The following is a 26,647-nucleotide window of genomic DNA, read 5'->3' on the forward strand; positions in this document are numbered from 1 at the left end:
ACAAGAATTCTCCAGAATGTGCCTCAATGCCTCAAGGAATGAATAAATGGACAGAACAGACACATACACAGACAAATATGCAAGCAGACTGAAAGACTATACAGACAGATAGATGGATGGATAGATGGACAGACGGACAGACAGACTGACATACAGACGGATGGACATATATATAGAATGATAGATATTAGAATGAAAGAAAAATAGAACTATAGATAGATAGATAGATAGATAGATAGATAGAAAGAGCATATATTACATAAATGTTAACATAAAATTATATAAAATATACATTATAAAAGATAGATTGATAGATATTAAGGCAAAAAATAACTGTATACACAAAAATAAATAAAATATAGCTACATAAATATATATAAAAACTAAAATAAATAAGAAAAATTATAATAATAAAATATAGGCTATATAAAATATATAAATACAAATACAAAATCGAAATATATATATATATATATATATATATATATATATATATATATATAACAAGTAAAAATTATTATTAGTAAAATGATTAATAATATAATATATTAACGTTAAAAATAAATGTATACACAAATACAAATATATAAAACAGGCTACAATAGGCCTAGCCTATAAAAATAAACAAAACTGTCAGATAAAAATGTAGATTCAGAAAATGTCATGAAAAAATTATAAACGACAGAATTAAAGAGAATAAAACGTGGTTTACCTGGCGGACTCGTCACTACATGGTTGTGTCTCAAAACCTAGTGCTGCCTTCCTAGACTGAAAGAGCGCCCCTCACACACACCATGCCCAGAAATGCAGTCTAAGTAGGCATGTAAGTAGGCTTGGAGACACAGCCAGTGCCTACGCTCTGGGTTGAGCCTTCAAAACACCTGAGGGGCAAACGCGAAAGTGCAGTTGTTTTTCGGGAGCAGGGCAGGACGAGTGAACATCATTCCCACCTGAACGAGCCCTGCTTCAGCCTTCCACAGGTGAGTCGGGCATAGAGGAGGAGGAAAATGTTAGCGGATAGTTCAAACATTTTTTTATTTTTCACATATTTGTATGTGTTTTGGGGAATATATATATATTTGTATTCTTTTTTTTGTGTTGCCGTGTTAGATAAACAGTGCAGTAGTTAATTCGCTTTGTTTCGTGTGATGACTTTCAATTCGCGCGACATCTTTAAAGAAGGACCTTTCTGTTCACACGTGGTTTTGCGCAGAAAAGTGACATTTTGAAGAAGTGCAGAAGCTTCTGTTTCCTCCGCCTCTGAGAAGCTGCTATTTGTTCAGTCTCAGCTCCCTGTCGCATTGTTTTCCTGTCTTTTGTTCAGGTGTGTCGTAAGAAGTCGCGATCTGAAGCAGCTAGAGGCGTTTTAACGATCTCCTGATAGCACTCGAACCCTTTACAGGTGAGTCCTAAAGGATTTTGACCTCTTTCACGGTTCACTTCTGCAAAAGGACATCCGTGTTGCCAAATCACTTGCTGCGTAACTGCGTAGAGTCAGACATTATGCAATGTAAAATACCAGTAGTGCAAAAAACTAATATTAACATATAAAACGGAATGCAAAGTTTAAAATAAAAATGAAGTAAAATAAAATAAAACTACAGTAACAATTACATGTAACCAAGATGAATAAGTTACAGAAGTAAAAAAAGATAAACATAAATGAAGAATACAACTAAAAGTAATTTTGGAGACAGGAAAACTCATACGTTTATTAAATACAAATTGTTTTAGTTTAGTTTCATTTTGATGTGAATTCCTACTAGATGTCTGTTAGATTATAATTTTTTTCTGAGCAAAAAAATGATACATTTTTACTATGATTTACAGAAGAAACCCTTTAAAATGGCATTCAGTGAAAAAGTAGTTTATATACAAAACAATCTTTATATATAACAAGAATCATAAGATGACATTAAAATACTTTCACCCATTTCCACCCATATTTTGGCCTTTTAAGTTATTCGAAACATTAAAGCAGACACTTTAATTGCATTTTAATATGCTTTCTGTGTATATAAAATAACTTTTGTAAATATAGTTTGATGTGGACGTCAAGATGGGACGTCTCATCTTTGACCCATAGACACGGGTGATCTCCCTTTCAGAAATGTTTGACCTCAGCCAAAGGTAAATGCAGGTGACCGGTCCCTCATGGTAATGTTAAAATAAAAGCTTGGGAAGCTTGTTTATAGTAAAAACTGAAGTGTTTACTTTACGGAAAAGTGCTGCTGTGTCTAGTAACACACAGTATATTTAATTTAGCTTAAGTTCACCATTGAATTGCTTGATGAGTGACCTGTTACTCTCTGTGAGGACTGGCGTGTTCTCCAGTCGAGTCACAGATAATGTTTGTCCCGAACATGAGAGAAGAGCTTCATCTCAGCTGTTAGGGTGTTGAGCGACTGTTTCACTTGCTAAGTGTTTTGCAAGTTTCCTCTTTACAGTTCTGTTAGTTTCCGCCGAAGGGATGAATGACACCTTGCCAAGTTTTCGAGTTTAGGAAACGCCCATTAACCTTTTGCATTCTCTTTGTGGGCTGGTATGCACTTTGTTATTATAAGAAGAAAAGTTTTCCCATAAACGCTTACATTAGTCAAGTTTCACTTTATGTATGTATTGTTACATGCATTATTCGTTCTATTTTAATGTGTATGTGTAAGTTAATGAACTTAAGTCCTCTTTACCAGCAAAGCTGTTTTGATAAGAGTCACTGGAAGATACATTTTCAAAGTCTGCTATCTGTTTTGTAAATGCATGTTTATAGATCTTATTGTGAGCAGAAAACATGTGCATGTGTTTAATAAAAAAAATAATTTAGGCTGCTTTTCGATAATATATTACACTCGGAGGTACGTCACTATGCAGAAGTAGCTACTTCCGTTTGAGTGCAACTTTAACGTAAGAGTCCCATTTCTTTCTTTTTTTTGTGGTTTTCCACAGAAGTGAGAAATGGGGAAGCTCTGGTATGCAGTGACTGTGCAAAAAAATAATTTACATTATATATATATATATATATATATATATATATATATATATTGAAAAATGTGTAACCTAATAGCTGCTGATCTGCATTGACTATATAATATAGTTTATATAAATAAAAAAAAAAACATTTAGGAAGTCAGTGGGGACCAGAAACTGTTTAGTGGTTCAAAATATTTTTTTGTGTTAAGCACAAACTCGAGTAAATGATGACAAAATGTCCATTTTTGGTAAATTCTTGGGTGAACTATTCCATTAAATTTGATGATGCAAAATAAGAAATATTTAAGATTCTGAACATTTTTTTAGATAAGTTGAGCAAAATTGTGACATTGACCATGTCAATGTCCATTACTTTGCTCAAAAGGTCAGATTATCTTCCACTGAAACCCTTGATGCTTTTTGAATCATTCAGAAATCATGCTGTAGAACATGATGGTCAGCTTTTATTCTTCATGCAGTAGTGCAATGAACCAAATGAAATGAAAAATATGTTAAATATAAACATTTTCTCTTGTGGTCTCAGAATTTTGGAACTACTGTATCTGTATTTTAACTATGCAATTAATTCCTAATCAGAATATTGTCATTGTGATGTTTTAACTAATGGAAAAAATTTGCTAACCAGATATAAGGATAATATCAATCACTGTAACATTTTGTGGTGAAGAAATACACTGGGAATGTTTGGTGCATGTGTCATTGTATCAATGTTTCGGTGCATGAGGTGTAAGCACTGACACCACACTTCTGCACTCCAAACACACTTCTCGGCCCAGCTGAATCAAACAATTACAAGGTAGTTTCATTCCTTTCATTCCTTAAACGAAGCATTCACCTATGACAGACTCGTTCCTCACTCATTCCTCTCATAATACAGCATTGAGTAAGACGCATCAGAGCTCTTTGCCAATTTGACAGCTCGCACACTTTCTTTTTCAAGTCTCTTCGTCTAGTCTGGTATCTAGTTTCTGTCAGGGAGAGCACCTACTAAAATGTTTCAGTCCATCCTTTTAAAATAAGCAACCTTAAAGGTATAGTTCACCCAAAAATGAAAATTAAGTCATCACTTACTACACCCTTGTTGTTCTAATGCTGTATTGCCTTCTTTCTTTTTTTGACGACAGTAAGAGATTATCAAGCTTGTCGATATACTGTCAGTGTATATAGCACTCGACATCAAGCTTTTAAAAAAGACGCAAAGTATGAGTATTCAAGTGTTTCTACAGAGAACTTGTATTATGTGTTGCAAGGGGCCACTTTTTTTATAAGCTTGATGATGATTATATGGACAACACGCAGGACATTTAAGAAATCTCTTTTTTGTGATCCAGAAAAGAAAGAATGGCATGCAGCATTACAACAACATGAAGATGAGTAAATGATGACTTAATTTGGGTATAGGATAGGTCACCCAAAAAAAAAAAAAAAAAAAAAGAAAAGAAAAATCTGGTCCCCATTGGTGTCCATAGTGTTTTCTTCAATGCTACTGAAGTCAGTGAAGTGATTGAATTACTCATTTTGATAATCTGGATTTTGTTCAAAGTAAAATGGTCATTTATACATAAAAAATCTGGTCTCTATTGACTTCCATAGTTCCATACTATGGAAGTCAATGGTGATCAGAAAGGTTTCCTACATTTTCAAAACGACATCTTTTGTTTTCAACAAAAGAAAAAACCAGGTTTGTAAAAACTTGAGGGTGAGTAAATGATGACAGGATTTAAATTTTTGGGTGAAATATCGCTTTAATTCTCTGGATTTCTGTTTTGTTTGACATAAAATGTTCATTTATGATTTTCGCCCAGTTTCCAGAGAAATGTATTTCAAAATCTGTGTAGCCTTTTATTTGTGGAACTCAAATACACTATGAAGTTTGACGGTCACTGGTTTCTATTCGTTTACATTTGCACCAAAACTTCTTTTTGAATAATTTGTCATTTTAAAACCAGGCTTGGGTGATTAAATGGTCGCAGTTTAAATTTTTGGATCAAATATCCCTGCAAGTTTCTGTTACCAAGGAGTTCTTGCACTGGCTGTTGAATTGAGCACCAGTCTTGACAGATTAGTTTTGCGTTTTTGAGGTTTTGGAAGCCTGACAAGGGGCTATGTGTCTGACTGGTTGGGCTTTGGGTTATTTTGGTGCAGCAATGAATTATATGTGTGAAATGTTTTCTTTCATGTATCACAGAAATGGAGAAATACCTGTTTGCACTCTGGCTCTGTATGTTCATATACCACTGACAGGTTGATTTAACTCGTTTAATGCAACAATGCCTGCAAAAGGTTGAAATGTTATCAGACCCTTCACAGTCAAGATTAAACAAAACATTTGTATCTTGTCATTTTCATTTTTAAAGGTTGCTATTGTTTCATGGTGCTTTGTTATTAGATGAGCCATTTGTTGTAAAGTCCTCCGTGAGATGCAACAGGGAGTTTGTGAAACATGAGAGCATTTTTTCCCCATACTTGAGTCTCTGAAAAAACAATGCTTAAGTCAGTTCTATAATGACAACTCTCTGAAGATTTTAGCATCGTAAAGGGTATGACGATGTTAATGTATCTGGTCTTGGCAGAATAGATCTGCTATGCTTCTGCTGCTGTTGGTTATTGCTGTTGTTGTAGATTATTACAGCTGCAAAGCAACTATAGGAGCTTTCTATTGCCAATACATACGCCTATATGGTGCTGTAAATATTTGAGACATACTTCTACTGCACAAGTAAAATATGACTTGATAACCCCACAAAAAGTTTCTGTCTCTGGGGCTCATCTCAGGACAGTTGAAGGGCCACTGCTGCACTTGCTCATTTGCTCGTGTTTTTAAGCCTTGCCAATTTAAACATTCAACATAGTTTAAAACATTCATGAAGTTTGTGTACTCCTGCACCTAAATTAACAAATACAAATGCAATTTAAACATGCAAACAAAAAAATATGTGAAAGAGCCCAATTCAGCACCTGTGTTCTGTGTGCACAGGGCCCATGCAGAAGAGACACCTCTCAAAACGTTTGAACACCAAATTTGCCTCCTCTTGTGACAAATGCATATAAAATGATGTCAGTATACCCATCTTGGAAAGTATCATCAAAAAAACTGTCAGGACTATAATACGATAAGAACTTGCTCAAGGACTGAGGTGCTAAACTATTCAAGGCTTTATGAGTAATTACCGGGATTTTAATATATACAATGTTTAATAGGGAGCCATTGGAGTGTTGAAAGAACCAGGCTAATATTGTGCATTTAGGACCAGCTGGAGTTTGTTTATCAAGCATGCATTACAATCACTCAAAGCATTACAATAATCTAACCTGGAGGTCATGAATGCATGAATTAGCATTTCTGCATTTGACATTGAGAGTATAGGTCACAATTTAGATGAATCTAGACAAATGCTTAAAACGTAGCATCTCCCAAAGGTAACATGTAAAACGTGAAAAGTAAAGGTCCTAGTACTGAGCCTTGAGGTACTCCATACTGCACTTGTGATCAATATGATATCTCTTTATTCAAAGCTACGAACTGATGGTGGTCAGATAAGTAATGCATGCTAATGCACTTCCATTAATGCCAACAAAGTTTTCTAGTCCGTTCAAAAGAATGATGTGGTCAATAGTGTCAAACGCAACACCAAAATCTAGTAGCAGTAATAGAGAGATACAACCATGATCAGATGATAAAAGCAGGCCATTTGTAACTCTAATAAGTGCAGTTTCAGTACTATGATACGGTCCAAATCCTGACTAGAAATCCTCACAGATAGGATTTTTCTCTCAGTGACCTAACCTTAACTTTATGAAGCTACAAGAATACTTTTTGAATGCAAAGAAAATGTGCATTCACGAGCTGGGTGTTCTTAAGTAGACCCCAGATGCGCTGTGCATTATTTGCAAGTAGAGGAATGCACACGCATGGATTGTGGTACTAAACATGGTATTATGGTCTTAAACATGTGGCAAAGACTTGCAAAGAAGAGAAGAAATTTATGAATAAAGTCATTCTTTTTGTTTTCATTGAACATAAAAAGTACTCTTGTAGCTTCATAAAATTACAGTTGAACCACTGATGTCATGCAGACTATTTTAACTATGTTCTTACTGACACAATCTGACTGAAAAAAAAAAAAGTACACACTGCTAAGATTCAGGGGTCACAATTGCATTTAAATACTGTAGTGAATCGCCTTAATTATTAATTCATGTGTATGGAACAGAACTCTCAAAACTGCAATGATTGGCACGATGGTAACATTATTCTGGTGTCTCATATATTTGGTGTCCAAAAAACAAAACAAAAAAACTATTATAACGTACTTATAGAGCCCTTATGTTTGGTGAATATATATTATTTTTATATATATATTTTTTTTTTACTATTCCACCATCAGCAGAGCTGTCTTGTTTTATGTTTGAAAAGCCATTTCCCAGAGCGTGCTCTTGAAGGGTTGCCATGTCCACTTCTTATAAGTGACACGAATGTCGCTAAATTCAAAATGAACCCTGTGATTTCTTGAACTGCACATACAGAAAAGACAGAACTCTGATATGCTCTTAAATGCATAATTAACAACTAGCTGCTCACTTCGGTTCTTTAAACGCTGCATAAAATTTATGTAAATGCAGTTGTCATTATCTGAATTTTTCATGAGTCTGTTTAGTTGCAGAATGCGCTTGTCACACCCTTAAATGCCTGCTGTTTCTTCAAGCACTCCTCCGAACTGAACACTGCCCTGTGGAACATCACACGCTGACACAGTTTATTACAATTCTCAGCACATTCCCATATTTATTAACCATAAGCAGCGTCAATGCAGTATTGTGAACACACTCACAACAGGCCCAGAAGAGAAGACAATGCTGAATAAAGTCGTAATTTTTGCTATTTTACATGATTTTTGGATGAACCAACCCTTTAAACAGTTGAGTTTACCGTTTTCGAATCCATTCAGCTGATCTCTTGGTCTGCCGGTAGCACTTTAAGCTTAGCTTAGCATAGATAATTGAATCAATTAGCATCTTGCTCAAAAATGACAAAATCGTTTTTTGATATTTATCCTATTTAAAACTTAACTCTTCTGTAGTTACATCTTGTACTAAGACCGATGGAAAAGGAAGTTGTGATTTTTCTAGTCCGATATGGCTGAGACCTACTGTATACTCTCAATCTGGAGTAATAATCAAGGAACTTTGCTGCCATAGCACTGGCGCCTGAAAATAGTCCCTCTAGTTTGTGTAGTTGCTGGGGACTATTTTCAGGTGCTGCGTAATATTACTGCACCTGCTGCACCCATAGTACGGCAGCAAAGTTTCTTGATTATTACGCCGGAATGATCGTATAGTTCATAGAAAATCGAAACTTTTCAATTTCTGTGGGTTTTAGTACACAATGCAGCTACAGAAGAGTGAAGTTTTAAATAGGAAAAATATTGAAACTCTTTGGTCATGGCGCCATGATTTCCGCAGTGAATTAATTAATGGCAGATGGTGTGGCGTTTTGTTTACTACATACAGTACTTACTAAAGAGCCGATGACGCCTACTGTGTCTTCAGCCTATGTCATCTCAGTATGGTGATATGAATACAAGAATATCATCTCCAGTTGCTCTGAGATTCACTTCATTAGCAGTTTACCATTTCATTTGACAAAACTACCAACACATCACATACACAGCAGCTGCAAGTTCCTCACAGCAACCTATCAAAATAAAAGTTAATCTTCAATTTCAAATGTTAAACCACTGGAAAATTGCAGGGACCTCTTAAAATTATCTTTTGCTGACATCAGTTTATAAGAGCTTCCCATTACAAGTTTGTTGGCGTATGTTGTTTAATAAATCAGAGCCTTTGTGATTTATTAATTACATTAAGCCATTTTGTGATTTCTGTCCTACTTCTATCCCCACCTAACTAAATCTCACTATTGTCTTTTAGTTATTGAAAACCTCCTTATTTACTTACTATAGAAATAATGTAGTGTAGTCTAATATGAAGTGAAAAATAATGCCAGGACAACATTCGGATCCTAACGGAAAGCAACTGCACTGCCAGGTTGCTCCCCAGGTGAACACAACCACACCTTCACCTCAGCAGATCTCTTAACAGCTACACACACAACATTTGTAATGGGATCCTCCTAGATTTCCACCGGTGTGGTGAGTGGAAAGCTGGGAGTGTTTGTGTTTCGAAAGTCTGTGTAGAAAAAAAGGGGGCCTAGTTGAGCTACGAAAATAATTTCCTGATTTAAACTTGTCATTTACAGGCAGTAATGCTACAAACGCAAAAGCTATAGAAACTTGAGTAATGCCTTTTCTGTCAAGCCTTTCAAGTTTATGGTGTTGACTGGCTGGAACGAGAGTAATTTCCTTGTCTTTGAACGAGAGCTGTACGGTCTTGTTCCTCTCGCAGATTAAACGTCTGATTGTAATTTTATGGATTGTTTTGTTCAAAAGAATGAAACCAATGAACTTCTTATCTAGGAGTCATATAGCTAAATTTCATTTTTACTCTGCCGTTCAAATATTTTATTATCTAATATTTTTGAAAGGAGTCCCTTATGCTCATTAAGACTTCATTTATTTGATAAAACATACTAGAAAAACAATTATTGTAAAGTTTATTTTTAAAATAAACATATGTAATTTTATCCTGTGACGTCAAAGCTGGGTTTTCAGCAACATTACTGCAGATTTTAGAGCCACATGATCCTTCAGAAATCATTCTAATATGCTGATTTGTTGCTCAAAATCATCAAAATGGTACCTTTTTAGGGCAGAATATATTCCTTTATCATAACTAACTGCAGTAGTATGATGTGGTGTCAGGATCCATTGTGTCTCTGCGTGCATCTGTGGATGCTTCTGTGTTTGTGTCAGTTACAGTTGATAAAAAAACTAGGGTAATATGAAATCGGGGCATACCCAAAAAAAGAGACTGAATGAAATGCTTTAACCTGATCCTTCCTCTTGCGGCCTAGTTCTGTTTCAGAGCTGCTTGCATGCACACGCTCTCAGCGGTGCCAGTGAGTTCAGTGTTTTTCGGCTGAAGAATCACCTTTTACCACTTCTGAGAATGTAGATTCATTTGACTCCGTGAAACGTCACTTTCATGCGGGGGTGGTCAGATTCCAAGTGCCGTGTAAACATCTCGTGTCTTCTCCTTTGACTGTTTTCTGGTTCTGACAAGATGCTTGGAGAACGTTCACATTTTTCACATTTTACTGTGATGGCGATTTCCGTGCATTTCCAGTAGAGCTTATTCGGCCAGCAGGAGGTGCTTAGATTTAATGAGACTTTCTCTCTGACACACTATGGTAGAATATCATACTGACATACTGCTCCTACTGTTTTTGCTGTATGTATTGTGTGTGTGTGTGTGTGTGTATATACAGTACCCTATGCATGGTATGTTTTTATGAAATACAAGGATAACCAATATTTTGCTAAATGTGAGGTAACCAACAGATCTGCTGTGTAATACACTTTTCATCAAAATTAGAGAACTTTCTATAAATTCTAGTTTTTTTCTGAAATCTGAATCTTCCTCACTCAAAATTTGAAGTAATATTAGCTATGTGTTACAGTGGAGGGTTGTGTCAGAAACTAGTAGGAAGTGCTTTGAATGTCTTCAGCACATCTCTAGTTTCTCACACTGCGCTGCTGTGATCTTGATCCACTCTTCCATAGTTGGGTGACTAGGGGGTTTCTTTGCTATAACTTTATCCAGAGATCTTCTGTTGGGTTTAGACCAGGACTCTGGGATGGCTAATTTATTATTTAAATTTTTTCAGCTTTTACAGGAACCGCTTTACCTGTTTTCCAATGTGACGGGGACGTGGAGCTTTTTCACATTTCTGGGTTTCTCAGAAGCAGACGTCATCATATTTGGGCAAACTTCTATAGCGGTGAATGGGAGACTACCACAAATATATATATTTTTGCATCCTGATTTTCTCAAATAGCAAAAGAAAAACTCCATAAAAAATAAATAATAATAAAATTGAGACCGATAATGGCAGTCAGTAGAGAGAACAATGTCAATATTATCATCACTCCCAAAATGTTTACCATCTGACCCAAATAAATTAAACTCGCTCTCATCACTAAAGTGAACTTTAGAAATACAAGCCTTTTGATTCTTTCTGCTGATGAGAGGCTTCGCCACTGCAGAGTGCACCTTCCAGTTTGATTTCTCTTAAACGTGCAGAGACCGATCCATACCCTAGTTATCACTGAACTGGTGAGCATTTCCATTTGGATTGACAGCTTCTCAAGTCACTTACAGCAGCCCAACATCTCACAATCTTAGTGGAAATTGGAAGTTAAATAGTTGTCATATAATGAAGGAAATTAGCACCAGGTGCCAGATTAAAATGATAGTTCACCCAGAAATGACAATTTGGTATTTATCTGCTTACCCCCAGGGCATAAAAGATGTAGGTGACTTTGTTTCTTCAGTAGAACACCAAATGAGATTTTTAACTCAAACTGTTGCAGACTTTCAGTCTTATAATAGAGATGAACGGGAATCACGGCTTAAACATTCAATAAAACTAAAAGATACAGAAACAAAACCAAATTAAACCCTGCGACTCGTGATGATACATTGATGAGTAAAGACACAAAACGATTGTCTGTGCGAGAAACTGAACTGTATTTTATATAGTTTTTTTTTTTTTTACCTCTGATGCACTGCAATGCCTGAACTGTATGAGCACCTTCTCAGATTGACCAATCTCAATTAGGAGTGTCAATGGTCCATTTGAGAGCGAGGTGGCAGTAATGCACTTATAAGTCTGCGTTCCACTGTAAAGCAAGAAGAAGACCCCCTCACGCACAGGCTGTGTTTTGAGGTGGCGCTCATTCGGTTCAGACAGTCAGTCATTGCAATGAATCAGAAGTAAAAAAAAAACTTTATAAATACAGTTCAGTTTCTTGCACAGACCAATCGTTTTGTGCCTTTACACATCAATGTATCGTCACGAGCCGCAGGGTTTAATTTGGTTTTGTTTGTGGAAGGATTTTTTTTTAAATGTATGTTCTAGCCGTGTTTCCCCTTTCACCTCCATTATAAGACTGATAGATTGCAATGGTTTCAGTCAAAATCTTGGTTTGTGTTCTACTGAAGAAACAAAGTCACCTACATCTTATATGCCCTGGGGGTAAGCAGATGAACATCAAATCTTCATAACTTATATATATATATATATATGTGTGTGTATGTATGTGTGTGAAACCAGTGAAACCACTACAAAACCAGTCTTAATTCACTGGGGTATATTTTATCAATAACCCAAAAAAAACATTTGTATGGGTCAAAATTTTCGATTTTTCTTTTATGCCAAAAATCATTAGGATATTAAGTAAAGATCATGTTCCATGAAGATATTTGGTAAATTTCCTACCGTAAATATATCAAAACTTAATTTTTGATTAGTAATATGAAATGCTAAGAATTAATTTGGACAAATTTAAAGGTGATTTTCTCAGTATTGTGAAATGTGTGTTTTTTTTTTTTTTGTTTTTTTTTTGCACCCTCAGATTCCAGATTTTCAGAAACTTGTATCTCGGTCAAATATACAAACAAACCATACATCATTGGAAAGCTTATTTATTCAGCTTTCAGATAATGTTTAGGATTTTGACACTTAAGACTGGTTTTGTGGTCCAGGGTAACACACACACACACACACACACTACTCATCCTTAAGGAGGATAATAGACCGGTCTAACAGGATTGAACAGTCTGAGACACTGATCTCCTGTTTACTATGGGTCTCTAATTATTTGTATTGTACCGGTGAACTTGTCTCAAAGTCTGAGAGCCCATCTCAGGGATCTCACCTTTCACCGACTACACATCCAGCGTCCCTCTAGTCCTGCTTAGCAGTTTTGTCCATTTAAGCTGCAGTCACCGGGGAAAATAAACACTCATGTGAGGAATCTTTGTGCATCTGCTAATGTGTATAATGATATTGATTTCCTAATAGACCGTCTGTAGACCGTACACTGTGGTTTGTTTTAATCTGTTAATGATTACTCTCCAGCCCAACACCCGTGGAACAAGACCAAACCTGAATATGTCTTCACAAATCATCGTAGGTTTTCATATTTGGTGTGGTCTTGTTTTAAGCTTTCAGCATCGACTAACAAGTTTGTTTCACCACTTTGGTCTAATTAAATGAGTTCTGTACTGCTCTTTCTTAAGGCTCTTGTTCACATTGTTAGTCATCACATCAGATCAGTGTGTTCACTTTCTGGTGTGTAGCTGCATTGGTTGTCGTAGTATTGGGTGTCCGTAAGACTGAAGGTTGTATATTATGCTATTTTGAGAGGCCCTTACCACCATTACTGTGTTGTGTAATGTATGGAAATCTGAATGTGTGATTGTATGTATTATAAATTTAGGAAAATTGCTGTTATCATCTGAATCTTACCCACTATGGTTTATGATGTCAATTATGCATGACTTAATAAATCATGGTGAAAAACAAACATGAATGTTTCTGTGTATTTGCTGTTCACAATGCATAAAATATATCAGGTCTGAATCTGAATAGCCTTAGTGCCATTGACGATGATGAAGACCTGACTGCTCAAAATTCTGTGTAGAGAAAATATATATTTTTAGAGAGTTAATTTCAGTGTACTGACAATTGTTTCTTTTCTGTTTATGATTTTTGACTTTTTTTTGTACCTGAACCCAATTTTAGGTCATTTGGATGTGCATATCTTTTTGCACTGTTGACAATTAAACATTTAACAAGATAAGATACAATTATACAGTATATACTATTTTTTTTGTTTGTCCATAAATAAATAAATAAATGCATACACACACAGACACACACACATACGTTTACTTAAAAATCTAAATGAGGATATTACATAGACTTCTATGTGACATCTACATTTTTATAAAACCGATAGTTATACACTTTTTAACCTAATCCCACCCCTCACAGAAAACTTTCAGCATTTTTACAATTTCAAAAAACTTTATTTTTACACCAGTTTTACAAATGAAGATGCCCCAAATTTGTCCCCAAAATGGTTAAGTAGGTACAGACACACACAGCCGTTCAAAAGTTTGGGATCAGTCATATTTTTTTTTATGTGTTTAATACTCTGTCTCTTCTACTCATCAGTTGCATTTATTTGATCAGAAATACAGAAGAAGAAAAAAAATAAGATTAAAGCATGATGTGTGCATGCTGATCAATGGCACGAAGGCGATTTAGTTTTGTGTGAAGAGCAAATACATAGAAACATTTCTGCATTTAAAATAAAAATGTATGAAGTAATTCATCTTAAACATCCAGTGTGCAGATTATGTGCTTTAAATGCATCATCCCAACAGAATTTGATGAAATCTGTATCTGATGTTGCATATTCAAGATTAAGCCCGAGATATATTTAAAATCAACTTTGGTTTTGAACACACCCTATATTATATATGAATGTTAGCTTGATAATTTGCTTATATTCAAATGTATTATGCAACCTGTTTATGAATCTTTGTATGAACTAAAGAAAGAATGCAGTCATTTTATAATGGTACATACAGTGGGTTTAGAAAAGAATCACCCCTCTTTAAAATTATCACATTTTGTTGTTTTGCAGCCTGAAATGAAGACTGATACAGTTTTTGTTTTATCCAGCTGTATTTACTCCTAGTAACATCCAAGTGAAAGATATAACATCAACATGTCAGAATAAAATAAAAAAAACAGAATCTCAGATTTGGAAAAGGATCACCCCCTCCTAACAATGACTTGTAAACTCAATCAGATGTAGCTGACTGTCGTCTCAATGGCACACAAACCTGTAGGAATGTAGGAATGCTGTTATGTGGATGCTGAGCTGTATTGGATTGCTGCCAGACATATTGTTTGGTGTTGAGGCCAACAAATTCAATTTTAGTCTCATTGGTCTCATCTTCAAGGTGAGTTTTGGCAAAGCTGCATAATGCCTTTCTTGAGGAGTGTTTTTTATTTTTTTCAACCCTCCCATACAAGCCACATTTGTGGAGAATTTGTGATATTGCTGTAAAGTACACAATGACTGCTCTTTGTCACAAATTCCTGCAGCTGCTTCAGAGTTACTGTAGGCCTCTCTGTCATCTTTCTGCTCAGTTTAAGTTTGGCTCTTCAATCTGATCAAAATGAGCACAGCTGATCACAGTTGAAAGTCAAATGGCTTTGTGTGCCATTTGAGAAGTTTATTCGCTACACCTGATTGAGTCAAGAGACTTTTTCCTGAAGTGTTGGTGTTATATCTTTTACTTGGATGTTATTAGTTGCACTGAGAAAATACTGAGTAAAGGGGGATGATTCTGTTTGACCCACTGTGGTAGTCACATTTTTATGCAGATTTTTGACTGGATGTAGTTCACATTATTTGCATCTTAGCTTTTAGATTTAGCTTATGCAAAGCAAACACAGGGTGTTTTTAATAATGGTCTGCGTATGGTTACTGAGGGCCGGGCTCTTGTTGGTCTAGGGAGGTTTTTGTAATTATGAGGGTTATAGATGCTGGCTTTGTGTTTCTCTGCTCTTCTTCTGGTTCGACGGGGTGGTGTAAAACAATAGCCCCCTTCATCATTACCGAATTGCGCTGATTTCTCGCCTCTGCTTGTGAATAATATTATTGGCGTGGGCTTGGGGGGGAAAGCAGTGGTCCAGGCCACTTACACGCCACTTTTCATTGTTAAAGTAAATGCACTATACTATATATTCGAGATGATGTTGTTGGTGATTATTGTGATTTATTTTGATTTTCCAGGTCATGTCACTAGTTTTGTGGTCTTATGCAAATCTCATGGAAAACGAATAATTCAATGTGAACTACCTTAATAACATCTGTAGTAAAATCAGTGTTACAATTGTAATGTTTGATTTATTTGTTTGACTCAATCCAAGTATTTGTTTGCATCATCACTCTGAAAAGTTCACGGTCTCGGTGTTGTATGTTTCATGATTTAAAATGTATTAACTAGGTTTTTTTTGTTTTGTTACAAAGTATTATTTTAGTCGATATGAATTAAAATTAAAATCACTGTTTATTTTGTGAAAAAAACATGCAATGAATATGTTCTGCTATTTGTTTAAAACACTCTTAGAATTTTCAAAGAACATACTAATACTGATTAGAGATTTATTTTTATACTAAATATTTTCATGTGTGAAAAGCAGTTTGTTCATGTACACTACCATTCAAAATTGACAGTGAACACATCCATAATGTTGTCAAAGAATTCTGCACATCTCAAAAGCAATGCATCTGACACAACATTATACCCGAAACATCATATTTACTACAGTTAGTAGTGATAAAGATAAGTATTCTGCTCTAAAAACACAAAACACCGTAACCTTTTACAGTTTTTTATTTTAATTTTACTTTTGGTGTTCTTAAAAATATAGTAATGTATACAGTATGTATTTTGTGTAATGACAAAATATAGTTTAATGCTTTTTGTGGGGAAAAAAAAACTAATTTTTAGCTACAAGTCGGCATTGAAAAGCCTATTCCTAAGTTTGGGGTCGGTAGATTTATAATTAATTTTTATACAGCTTGGATGCGTTATGTTGATCAAAAGCTATGCTAAAAAATGTTACATTGTTAAAAAAAATCTATTTAAAATAAATGCTGTTCTTTTGAACATTATATTCATTAAAGAATCCTGAAGGGAAAAATAAAAGTATCACGTTTCCAAATAAAAATTAAGCAGCACAACTCTTTTGAACAAAATAAGAAAGGTTTCTTGTTCATCAGATCATTAATGATTTCTGGACGAACATGGGACACTTAAGCCTGGAGGAATAGCTGCTGAAAATGCAACTTTGCATCACAAGAATACGTGACCAGTTTTCTATTTTAATATAATTTAAACTGCATTTCAGATTAATATTGTATTTTCTTTATTTTGAAGTCAAATTAATAGTCATGACAAAAGACCTATGAGTTAGAGGACCTATTTCAAAATACAAGTTATAAAATAAATCTATAAATATTTTTATGTATATCTTCATTCCTAATCCGCCCCAGTTCTTGGAACACTAACCTTAACTGCAGGTTAAAAGTTCTACCTCATTAGCCGTTAAGTCAAACATACACAGGGTCTCTCTCTCTCTCTCTGTCTCTCTCGCCCTGTCTCTCTCTCTCTCCATCTCTCTCTCTCTCTCTCTCTCTCTCTCTCTCTCTCTCTCAGTCTCAGAGCCAGTTATTCATCCACAGAGTGAGTCAGGGTGGGAGGGACCGAGAGGCCAGCCGTACCAGTCACACCATCATTTCTCTAACACACACACTTATCCTCTGTCTTTCCTTCCACTTCTCCTTCTCTCTTCCTGCCCCCTCTCTCTCTCTCTCTATCTCTATCTGCCTCTCCCTCTCTCCACTACCGCTGCCCTGTCTTCTTTCTCTGTCAGCAGTGAGAGAGGCAGACACTGAAAGAGAAGATAAGAGTCGGGCTGCTGGCACTGATCAGGACTCTCAGAGGAAGCAGGAGGTTATAAGGTGAGCCGCTGGTTTAGATTAGACTTTTTTTCCGTTGCTACTTTTCCTACGCAGACTGTAGTCGGTCAGTGCTTTCAGTTACAATAAAGTGGAGCCACCGCAATCGGTTTTTACGGCATGATACTGCGCTTCCTTTTGGTTATTATTAACTCTAAACATGTTCCTTTTTTTCGGCGCATGATTCACTCACAGGATGCCTGTCGCTGCAGCCTGTGTGTGACCCCACCCTTACCGTTCACTCTACGAGAGAGCTTCACTTCTTAAAACTTTCTCTAATAACTGTGAATGGAAGGGTTAGTCTGAAGTGAACAGTGATTTGTGCCGTGTCTCTTTTATCTAGGAAAGGTAGGAGCGATTATAGAGTTATTAGTGATGTTTCAGATGTCTTTTTTCCTGCCTGTGGCTTTTGACCTGATGTTTTCTGGTCACATGACAGACGGTCTGAGAGCTGGGTGGTTCCCCCGTCTCTGCTGGCAACCGTGTCATTTTACGCCCGCCCGCTAATACTCACAGAGCAGATTTAAAGGGCCGGATATGGGTTGATGTTTTCCTTATGTTGAGAGATGGAGAGAGTGGGGGAAAAGTGTGATGGAGGGTCTACACCGCTCTGATCCTAAATGCTAACATACAGTGATTTTTTGTTTTTGTATTTGAAGAGCTTTTATGAGGAGGTTGTTACCATAAATGATCATTGTGTCTGTCTCTCTTTCCTGTCTTATCTTTAGAAAGCAGTTCTGATGTTGAGGTTTAGCTTTCACTCAATGACTAGTTAATTGTAATCTTATTTTGTTTATTCAGGTTCAGTACAGAATGACGGTGAGGTTGAGAGTTTGTCTAGACTTTGATCGGCACTGGTCATTTCTCATTTAAAGTTAAGTCCTTTCTGGTGAAGCCCTTTAATAACGTGTCTGTGTTATATTTCACCCAAAAATCGAAATAATGAAATGCGCCTTTTTATCATTATTTGCTTTAAATTCTCTTTACTGTAATGTAAAAATCCCATTACCATTACAATTATGCTGAAAATGTGTCTGTCTTTAACACAATATTTGAATAAGACTAGATAAAATAGTTATAGTATAGTAGTTTTACTGTAGCGTAAAAAACAAACAAAAAAAACACACTGTAATAAGAATTAACGGATAGAATAATCACTGATAGTAATGTGAGTTACAGAAAAATTAGAAACTCATTCAAATAAAATTTACATTTAAATTACATTTATGCATTTAGCAGACGCTTTTATCCAAAGCGACTTAGTGCATTCAGGCTATAAATTTTTACATGTCATGTGTTCCCGGGGAATTGAACCCCCAACCTTGCTCTTGATAAAGCAGTGCTCTACCAATTGAGCTACAGGAATGGAAATGCTAATAAACAAAAAAACTAAAAAGATAAGAATAGTTAATTTTCATAAAGGAAATGTATTAATATAAAAAAACAAACAAACATTATTCATTTTTTTTTTTATCACTTATCATTAAAAAAATGTATGTATATATGTATGTATATGTGTGTGTATATATTTTTTGTTATTTCTTTTAGTTTTTAGGCATTATAAAAACAATTAGATCCATTTTTCTAAGAATCACTTTGTCATGTTTACTGGGTATTGCTGTAGATATTATTACTCCAGTAATACCAAAGTCCTTTTAAGACAAGTCATTTCACTCAGCGGCCATCTCTGAAACACCTCTTGGGCATCCAAGTGCAGCTCCTATCTCTTTGAATGGCGAAACCTCAAAGTCTCTAAAATATTTTTTCCAGCCTTCGATTAATTTTCATATTTGAAATTGCCAGTTAAATCTGACAACAGTCTCATAAATGTAGTTTCTTTTGCTTAAATAGTGTTAAAGAAAGCTTTATATTTCTAAGTGCACATCTCCGAATGCTGATTGTTTCTATAGAAGCCGGGACTTTTAGTGGCAGCTACAGTGACTCAGTTACTTTACTGATTAGCGATTGGCTCTTTAATTCAGAAGGCGGGCTTCCTTTTAAAGAGCGGCCATATTGAGTGTTGCATTTTACCCCATTCAAAACTATTTGAGTTAGAGATCTTGGGTATTCTATAGTCTTTGCTTTTATTGAAAAATTGGTATTAGAGCTGGTTGTTTCTCCTTATTCACTCCTTTTGTAGAATTGTGTCCAAACACAGACCTCTTAAACTCACCGCCTGTTTCTTGTGTAAACGAGAGATTACCTAACATTGTGATCACTCATAGCATTGTCTTTCTGAAGTATGCACCCCTCCCAAGAAAATGTTTGCGTCAAGTTTCATCAGGATCGTCAATCCATAAGCAAATCCAAAAACAATCCACCAGGACATAAACCCCAATTAGACCCAGCCCAGGCAAGGCTCTTTTGTGTGTCTAGATGTGGCTTACATGAGTTTCCACTGTTCGAGTATTAAGTCGCAAAGGCATGCGCTCCATCAGCCATGCCAAAACCTCACAATACATCCAAACAGCCATTGACAATCCTGAGACGTCTTAAAGATGCCTCTCATATCTCACACAATTAGATTTCCCCCTCACTGGCAACAGAGATCAGACAATGCTTGTGTTCAGTTTTTTTCCCCCCTGTACTCTGAGGATTAATGGTTCAAGCAGGGCTGCCATACAAACTCTTTTTCTCATTTAATTTCTGATGGATTTCTAAATGTCCGGGTTTGACCTTGTTTTCCTACTGGCATGCTCTCTACAGTCATACTTTACTGTATACATATTTGCATTGCTTTGACTGTTCCCTATATATCCTGCATTCGTGCACGCCATGATTGGTCAATTGTGTATAATGTCTGCACACTATTGGTCAGACTACTTTTTAGTCATTACCTTCAGCAAATATGAAAACCAATAAGAAAACAACCCCAAAAGTTAGCAGAACTTAATGATACATCATTTATAACATGACTCCCATCCAATAAATCAGATTTGATATGAAACGGTCTCAACTTGTCAGTTTTATGACGAAAGAATAAACACCATTTTGGCACCCTTTAAAATGGTGCGACAGATCGCTGTAGCGCCTCAGTTCAAGCAGCATGCGAACGATCATCTCTTCCCATTTACTACTAGTTACAGCACAAAATAAACACGAATGAACATCAGAAGGTATGTTGAAAGAAACCGGAAGAAAGCCCTAGTCGCTTCATGTGTTTTGCACATGGATGATGTTACCACATTCTGAGTACAAAACCCGTTTTGGACCATATTCTGTTCCTCCTGGTGCATCTGATCTTTAACTGATCTTCCTCAGAACAAGATTGCAGAAGTTCATTTGATGGACTGAATGTTCGACATCTATCACGCCTGGCTGAATGAAGGCTTGTTCCAGTGACAAATGCACATACTGAGATAAGAAACTCATTGAAATAGCTGATTTCAGATACTTATGAAAACTTTTTTTGTGTGAACTTTACATTAAAGTCTAAAAGGAAGGAATATTACGATAAAGTCGGTCAGTTCACAATTTGTGTGTACGTACACTCAGTCTGCGTTTCCTTTCGCCAAGCTCGGTGCTGCACTAATCTTATCTCAGCTCTTCCAACATCCACTCGCAGGTCAATATGATCCAGTAGTTGAAATTCTTTGCTTTGTGAGTAAAATCAAAGGAATTTCATCATATTTTTACAGTCAATCTGACTCCTAGTGATAGCGACCAGAAAGTGGTTTAACCTGAAGGTCACAGCACATATTCTGTGAACGTCTTTGTGTGTGACGAAACATTGTCCATGATTCCAATCAGCATCTGTACAAACCCTGTATCACTACCATCTCAAAAGACATCTGTGTGCCTCCGTCTAGGGATCTACAGAGAATATGTGAGAGAACCTGTCTGGGTATGGCAGTGTTGTTGGGTGCTATTTAAGAGAAGTTTCCACCGCTGCTTTTGAGCAGATGTTGTGCGGCAGCGAGACAGAGCTGTTTGTCCTTGGAAGGTAAAGGATTCATTGGCCTTTTATTTATTGTCCGCTTTTATTGTCTTAACTTTTAGATTGAAGTCATTATTTGGACCAATTTGGAGAGACGGTTAGTCTGTGTGTGTGTGTGTGTGTGTGTGTGTGTGTGTGTGTGTGTGTGTGTGTATGTTATCAGAAGGACAATGGCGTCAGTTGCTCATATTTCCAAGCTGATATGGGCACATCACTGTATCTCTAGGCTGTAAATGAGTAATTTACTGTTAATCTTATCTAAATATACGGTTATACAAATTATATTGTGTTCTACATAACTACTGAATGTATCGGTGTATTAAATTTGACCCTAGAGATGCTTTTAGCCTTAGCTTTGAGTGTTTGTCTTTTGAGGTTCTAGTTTTCTATTGTTTTCATATGTAGTTTATAAAAAAAACAAAAAAAAAAAACAACTATATCATATGATAACAAACATTTATATATATTTATATATGTGTGTAAATATTTCTTATATATAGTATACACACATGTAAATATTTCTTATATATAGTATACACACATGTAAATATTTCTTATATATAGTATACACACATGTAAATACTTTATACATTATATATAAATATTTCTTAAATGTACATGTGTATGAACGAGTACACGCATGTAAACACAAACTTTTATTTTAGATTAATCATGATTAATCGATCACTCACACACACACACACACACACGTATATATAATGATGCTATACGTTTTATATGAAATATTTATATAAATATGTAATTGATATAAAATTTAACTATTTTATTTTATTTAAGTGCACGGATATATTTCCCCAGTCTACGGAAAAAAAACTACCTTGGCATGAGAATTAGTTTAGAATTGGCGTTGTGATTTTTACATCTTTCACTGCATTTGTTAATCTTTAACATTTGGTTGGTGAATAATCTGTGAATGTAGAGAGCTTGCTGTAGTGCTTTCTGTGCTCCTTGTACAGTCCTTCCCTCACAGCGCACTTTACTAACGCTTTGTTTTATTGAAAAGAAAGACTTCAAACTGAAGTGCGCGACACACCTGAACCCCTCCTGTGTTTACCCAGATTTCAGTCGGGACACAGATCAGCGATAAGAGCGGACTGTAGGCAGCTGTATAAATCCAGAAGTGTGTTAATGGTGTCAAAGCTCAGGCACTGAAATATTCACTGGAGGTGACCGAGCGTTTCATGAAGGGTAATGTGAGGCAAGCATTACCTCGCTCCTGTGACCACACCTCCAACATCAGACCATATTAAACAACAGGAAAAAAAAACACATGGAAGAGGGAAAGAGGCCTGTGGAAAATGACTATAAACAGAAAAATCTAATAATCTAAAGTAGTAGTAGAGTGCATGGGTTCATTGTTAAGAAAGCATCTAGCTAGAGGATGTTTAAATGGACACGGGATGGATATCACATGTGTCCAGCGTGAGGTCCAAGGTCTTTAATTTTCACTGGCTCAGCTGTTGAGGTCACCTGATACAGTAAATTCATGCCATCCCTCACAAACACTAACTGCGTTGAACTCTGTTAGCTGCTGGTAGAAAAGCCAGCGTGGAGATCAAGTACTGACTGAGGAATCAGACGATCTGCATTCAGACATGTTTTACTTCACTCTGAACTGACAACATCTCTGTTTCTGCCCTCGCAGGTGCTTTTGTGTCGTCAAACGTGAAGCTGACGTCAGTGAAAATGCTGGAGACGGTGAAAGACAGAGTGCTGGAGGTCTACGAAAACCTCTTGGCAGGAAGAGGTAAAAATACCATTACATGAAATGATCCTGTAATGAGTACTGAAATAAATGTGGTATGTGCAGTGTACTTTTTTTCAAATGGCTGATGGATTTGTTTTAGCCAGTTTACAATAGAGACAAGCTTGACACATAATTGCAAATATCACTGTTTTAATTTCAAAATGGGCCATTTTATTTGTAAAAAAAAAAAAAATTAAGACTATATATATATATATATATATATATATATATATATATATATATATATATATATATATATAAAAACCGATTGTATTATGGAAGTAATATTTGCTACATTTTTATAATTAAATATTGTTAGCATTATCGTTGTTGTTGTTGTTGTTGTTGTTGTTATTATTAATACAAGTGACAATGTGACCGGAGACAACTGAAGTAAAAAGAGTTTTTATTATTTATACATTTTTTTTATATATATATAAAATAGAAGCTACATAAAATCTATGGTGAGGTTTTTCCCTGTTTTTTTAAGATAAAATCAACTGTGAAACTGCATTAGTATTATTTTATTCCCGATGAGTTTCCATCCTTGGTATACACAATACCGTTTGATAACAATTTGATAAGTGTAGCTAAAAACTAGCTCACTATAAAAATGTCTACATGTTCAGAATCGTTTCTCTGCCATAATATTAGCTGTAGCAGAAGCAACAAAGTTATTAAAGTCTTACGAGTTGTGGTTTGACACATTGCAGAACGCAATGCAACTCGCTGCTGTAGCTAAAGCTGCTAGTGTTTTTAACTGATGCAAGGAAGCTAACATTTGCAGCTGCTAAATATAACCTCAAAAAGTACATTTCTCCATCACTAATCCATAACGTCATCATATATGGCTAAAATGTATTCTATTGTTTGTGAAACCTCTGTATATGTGAAAGAGCTGTGTTTTGTGTTTCTCTCTCTTTCTAGACCCTCGGTTGAAGGATTACCTTCTAATGGAGAGTCCAGTCAATATGTCTGCTATTCTACTTGCTTATCTTTTCTTCGTACTGTACGCTGGCCCTAAGTTCATGGCCAACCGCAAACCCTTCCAGCTGAAAGAAGCCATGATCATCTACAACCTGTCCTTGGTTGTCCTGTCTGTATATATCGTATATGAGGTGAGCATCAGGAGATGTTGCTTCTGTTCGGTGGTGTGATCTGGCCAATGTGTTTGAACTTGAATGCATGTGTTTGTTTGCTTGTGTTGAATTTTTTTTATATATATATATATATATTTTTTTTTTTTTTTCATTCTGGTTTTGAGTTGTTCCTCAAAACCAGTTCCTGAAGATAATATGCTAATCATCTTTTCTTGACGTAGTTCTTGATGTCGGGGTGGGCGACGGGATACACGTGGAGATGTGACCCATGTGATTATTCAAACAGCCCTCAAGGACTCCGAGTAGGATTTGCTTTCCATTTCCTCTAAAACACTTAAATATGACTGCACAAGTAATCAAATTTAAGTCCAATTCTGTGTCTCTTTTTCCCAGATGACAAGAGTCGCCTGGTTATTCCTGTTTTCAAAGTTCATCGAGCTTATGGACACGGTAAGATTCGACTGAACGGCTGATTTGAAGGTTTGATTGGTTGGTGAAATGTTGAACGCTGCTGTGGTCCTGTTCAGGTCTTCTTTGTGCTGCGAAAGAAACACGGTCAGATCACCTTCCTGCACATCTTCCACCACTCCTTCATGCCCTGGACGTGGTGGTGGGGTGTAAGCTACGCACCTGGTGAGTCGATCCCAGACGCTCAGCTGCTACTTCCTTATTTCCATGATCAGCAGGTGTGCTTTCAGTGACATGAACCGGTTTATGGACTAATTGCTGTTAGATTAATCTGTATAGAGTAAGCTAATCTATATAGACATATACTTTATAACTATCTTGATATAGTTTATCACCATATCTGTGTTTGAAGACTCGCTGTAATGTCTCTTGCAGGTGGAATGGGCTCCTTCCATGCCATGATCAACTCTTGTGTCCATGTGATCATGTACTTCTACTACGGCCTTTCGGCTGCAGGACCTCGCTTCCAGAAGTTCCTGTGGTGGAAGAAATATATGACTGCAATTCAGCTGGTATGGTCTTTTGATTTGTAGAGCTGTATAAATCTCACCTATGAAAATGTTAATGTATATATTTGTATGCGACCCTGGACCACAAAACCAGTTTTAAGTGAGAATTTTTTGAAATTGAGATTTATACAGCATATGAAAGCTGAATAAATCAGCTTTCCATTGACGTATGGTTTATTAGGATCGGACAATATTTGGCAGAGAACTATTTGAAAATCTCAAATCTGATGGTGCAAAAAAATATAAATAGTGAGAAAATCACCTTTGAATTTGTTCAAATGAATTCTTAGCAATGCATATTACTAATCAAAAATGAAGTTCTGATATATTTACGGTAGGAAATTTACAAAATATCTTCATGGAACATGATCTTTACATAATATTCTAATGATTTGTGGCATAAAAAAAAGATAATTTTGGTCCATACAATGTTTTTTTGGCTGTTGCTACAAATATACCCTAGCGACTGGTCCATATTATATTATATATATATTAATTACATTTAGTAATGATTGAAGAGCTGTGTATTCCAGACACTTTCTTACTCTTCTCTACAGATTCAGTTTGTGTTGGTGTCTCTTCACGCAACTCAGTGGTACTTCATGGAGAGCTGCGACTACCAGGTGCCTCTGTTCGTCCACCTCATCTGGGTGTACGGGACCTTCTTCTTCGTGCTGTTCTCTAACTTCTGGTACCAGGCGTATGTGAAGGGCAAGAGGTTACCAAAGAACACCCAACAGCTCGCCCAGAACGGATCCACCACAGTCGCCAATGGCTCCTCTGTGATTTCAAATGGCCACGGCGTGCACGACAATGGCCTGAGCAAGGGGAAGAAACACCATGAGAATGGAAGCGCTCTCAACGGCAAGATGAAGAAAGCCTGAGAGCTCCGGAAGAGAAGACCCAAAACGGATGACCAGGAGAACCTGCATTAAGCACTATGGAGGCCAAAGAATGTTTTGGGACTTTTCGTTTTCATCTTGTTTTTGTTGTTGTTGTTTTTTTATATGTACGTTTAATAAGTACATGGGGATATGAATGCATTTGACCCCGTTTGTATATTTCTTTTTTGTCATAAATTAATCTAAAGAATTATTGAGCACAATGTATGAAGAGAAGAGGAAGAGTGCTGATTGGATCCATCCTCCGCTGATGTTGCTTATGACGTTCATCTCAACAATATGAATTCATAAACGGACACACACACACACACACCTGTGTGTTTCATACTTTCCCCAACAGCAGACTGTGTACAGTCAGCATCACTAAACTTGAAATACACCTGTAAATAGTTGGACCTTATAAACTAACTAAAAATAAAAATTACTTGAAATAAATACAAAAAATAAATTCAATTTTAAAATACA

The 26,647-nt window shown here is 36.1% G+C and overlaps 1 protein-coding gene across 8 annotated transcripts; it reads left to right on the forward strand.

Moving 5' to 3' along the window:
• Window positions 1-846: 846 nt before the first annotated feature.
• Window positions 847-26,647, forward strand: elovl1b (ELOVL fatty acid elongase 1b). Of its 8 annotated transcripts, none has more exons than XM_052610173.1 (10): window positions 897-980; window positions 1,325-1,402; window positions 17,414-17,501; window positions 23,102-23,203; window positions 24,131-24,321; window positions 24,525-24,605; window positions 24,697-24,753; window positions 24,831-24,936; window positions 25,147-25,283; window positions 25,838-26,647. In XM_052610173.1, the coding sequence occupies exons 4-10, from the start codon at window positions 23,143-23,145 to the stop codon at window positions 26,162-26,164; spliced, it is 960 nt and encodes a 319-aa protein (XP_052466133.1). In that variant the 5' UTR covers window positions 897-980; window positions 1,325-1,402; window positions 17,414-17,501; window positions 23,102-23,142; the 3' UTR covers window positions 26,165-26,647. The 8 variants fall into 8 exon arrangements, with proteins under 8 accessions (XP_052466137.1, XP_052466135.1, XP_052466133.1 ...); XM_052610180.1 differs by having other exon boundaries at window positions 903-980; window positions 17,417-17,501; XM_052610175.1 differs by lacking the exon at window positions 17,414-17,501 and having other exon boundaries at window positions 856-980.

This window comes from Carassius gibelio, chromosome A11, assembly GCF_023724105.1.
Source record: "Carassius gibelio isolate Cgi1373 ecotype wild population from Czech Republic chromosome A11, carGib1.2-hapl.c, whole genome shotgun sequence".
In the NCBI taxonomy this organism is placed as follows: Eukaryota; Metazoa; Chordata; class Actinopteri; order Cypriniformes; family Cyprinidae; genus Carassius; species Carassius gibelio.

Excerpts from the sequence above, each read along its gene's own strand:
- elovl1b (XM_052610177.1), top strand. The coding sequence starts at position 23,143 with ATGCTGGAGACGGTGAAAGACAGAGTGCTGGAGGTCTACGAAAACCTC. Across the intron at positions 24,754-24,830 it reads TCATCGAGCTTATGGACACG|GTCTTCTTTGTGCTGCGAAA; the intron begins GTAAGATTCGAC and ends GGTCCTGTTCAG. Across the intron at positions 25,284-25,837 it reads ATATGACTGCAATTCAGCTG|ATTCAGTTTGTGTTGGTGTC; the intron begins GTATGGTCTTTT and ends TCTTCTCTACAG.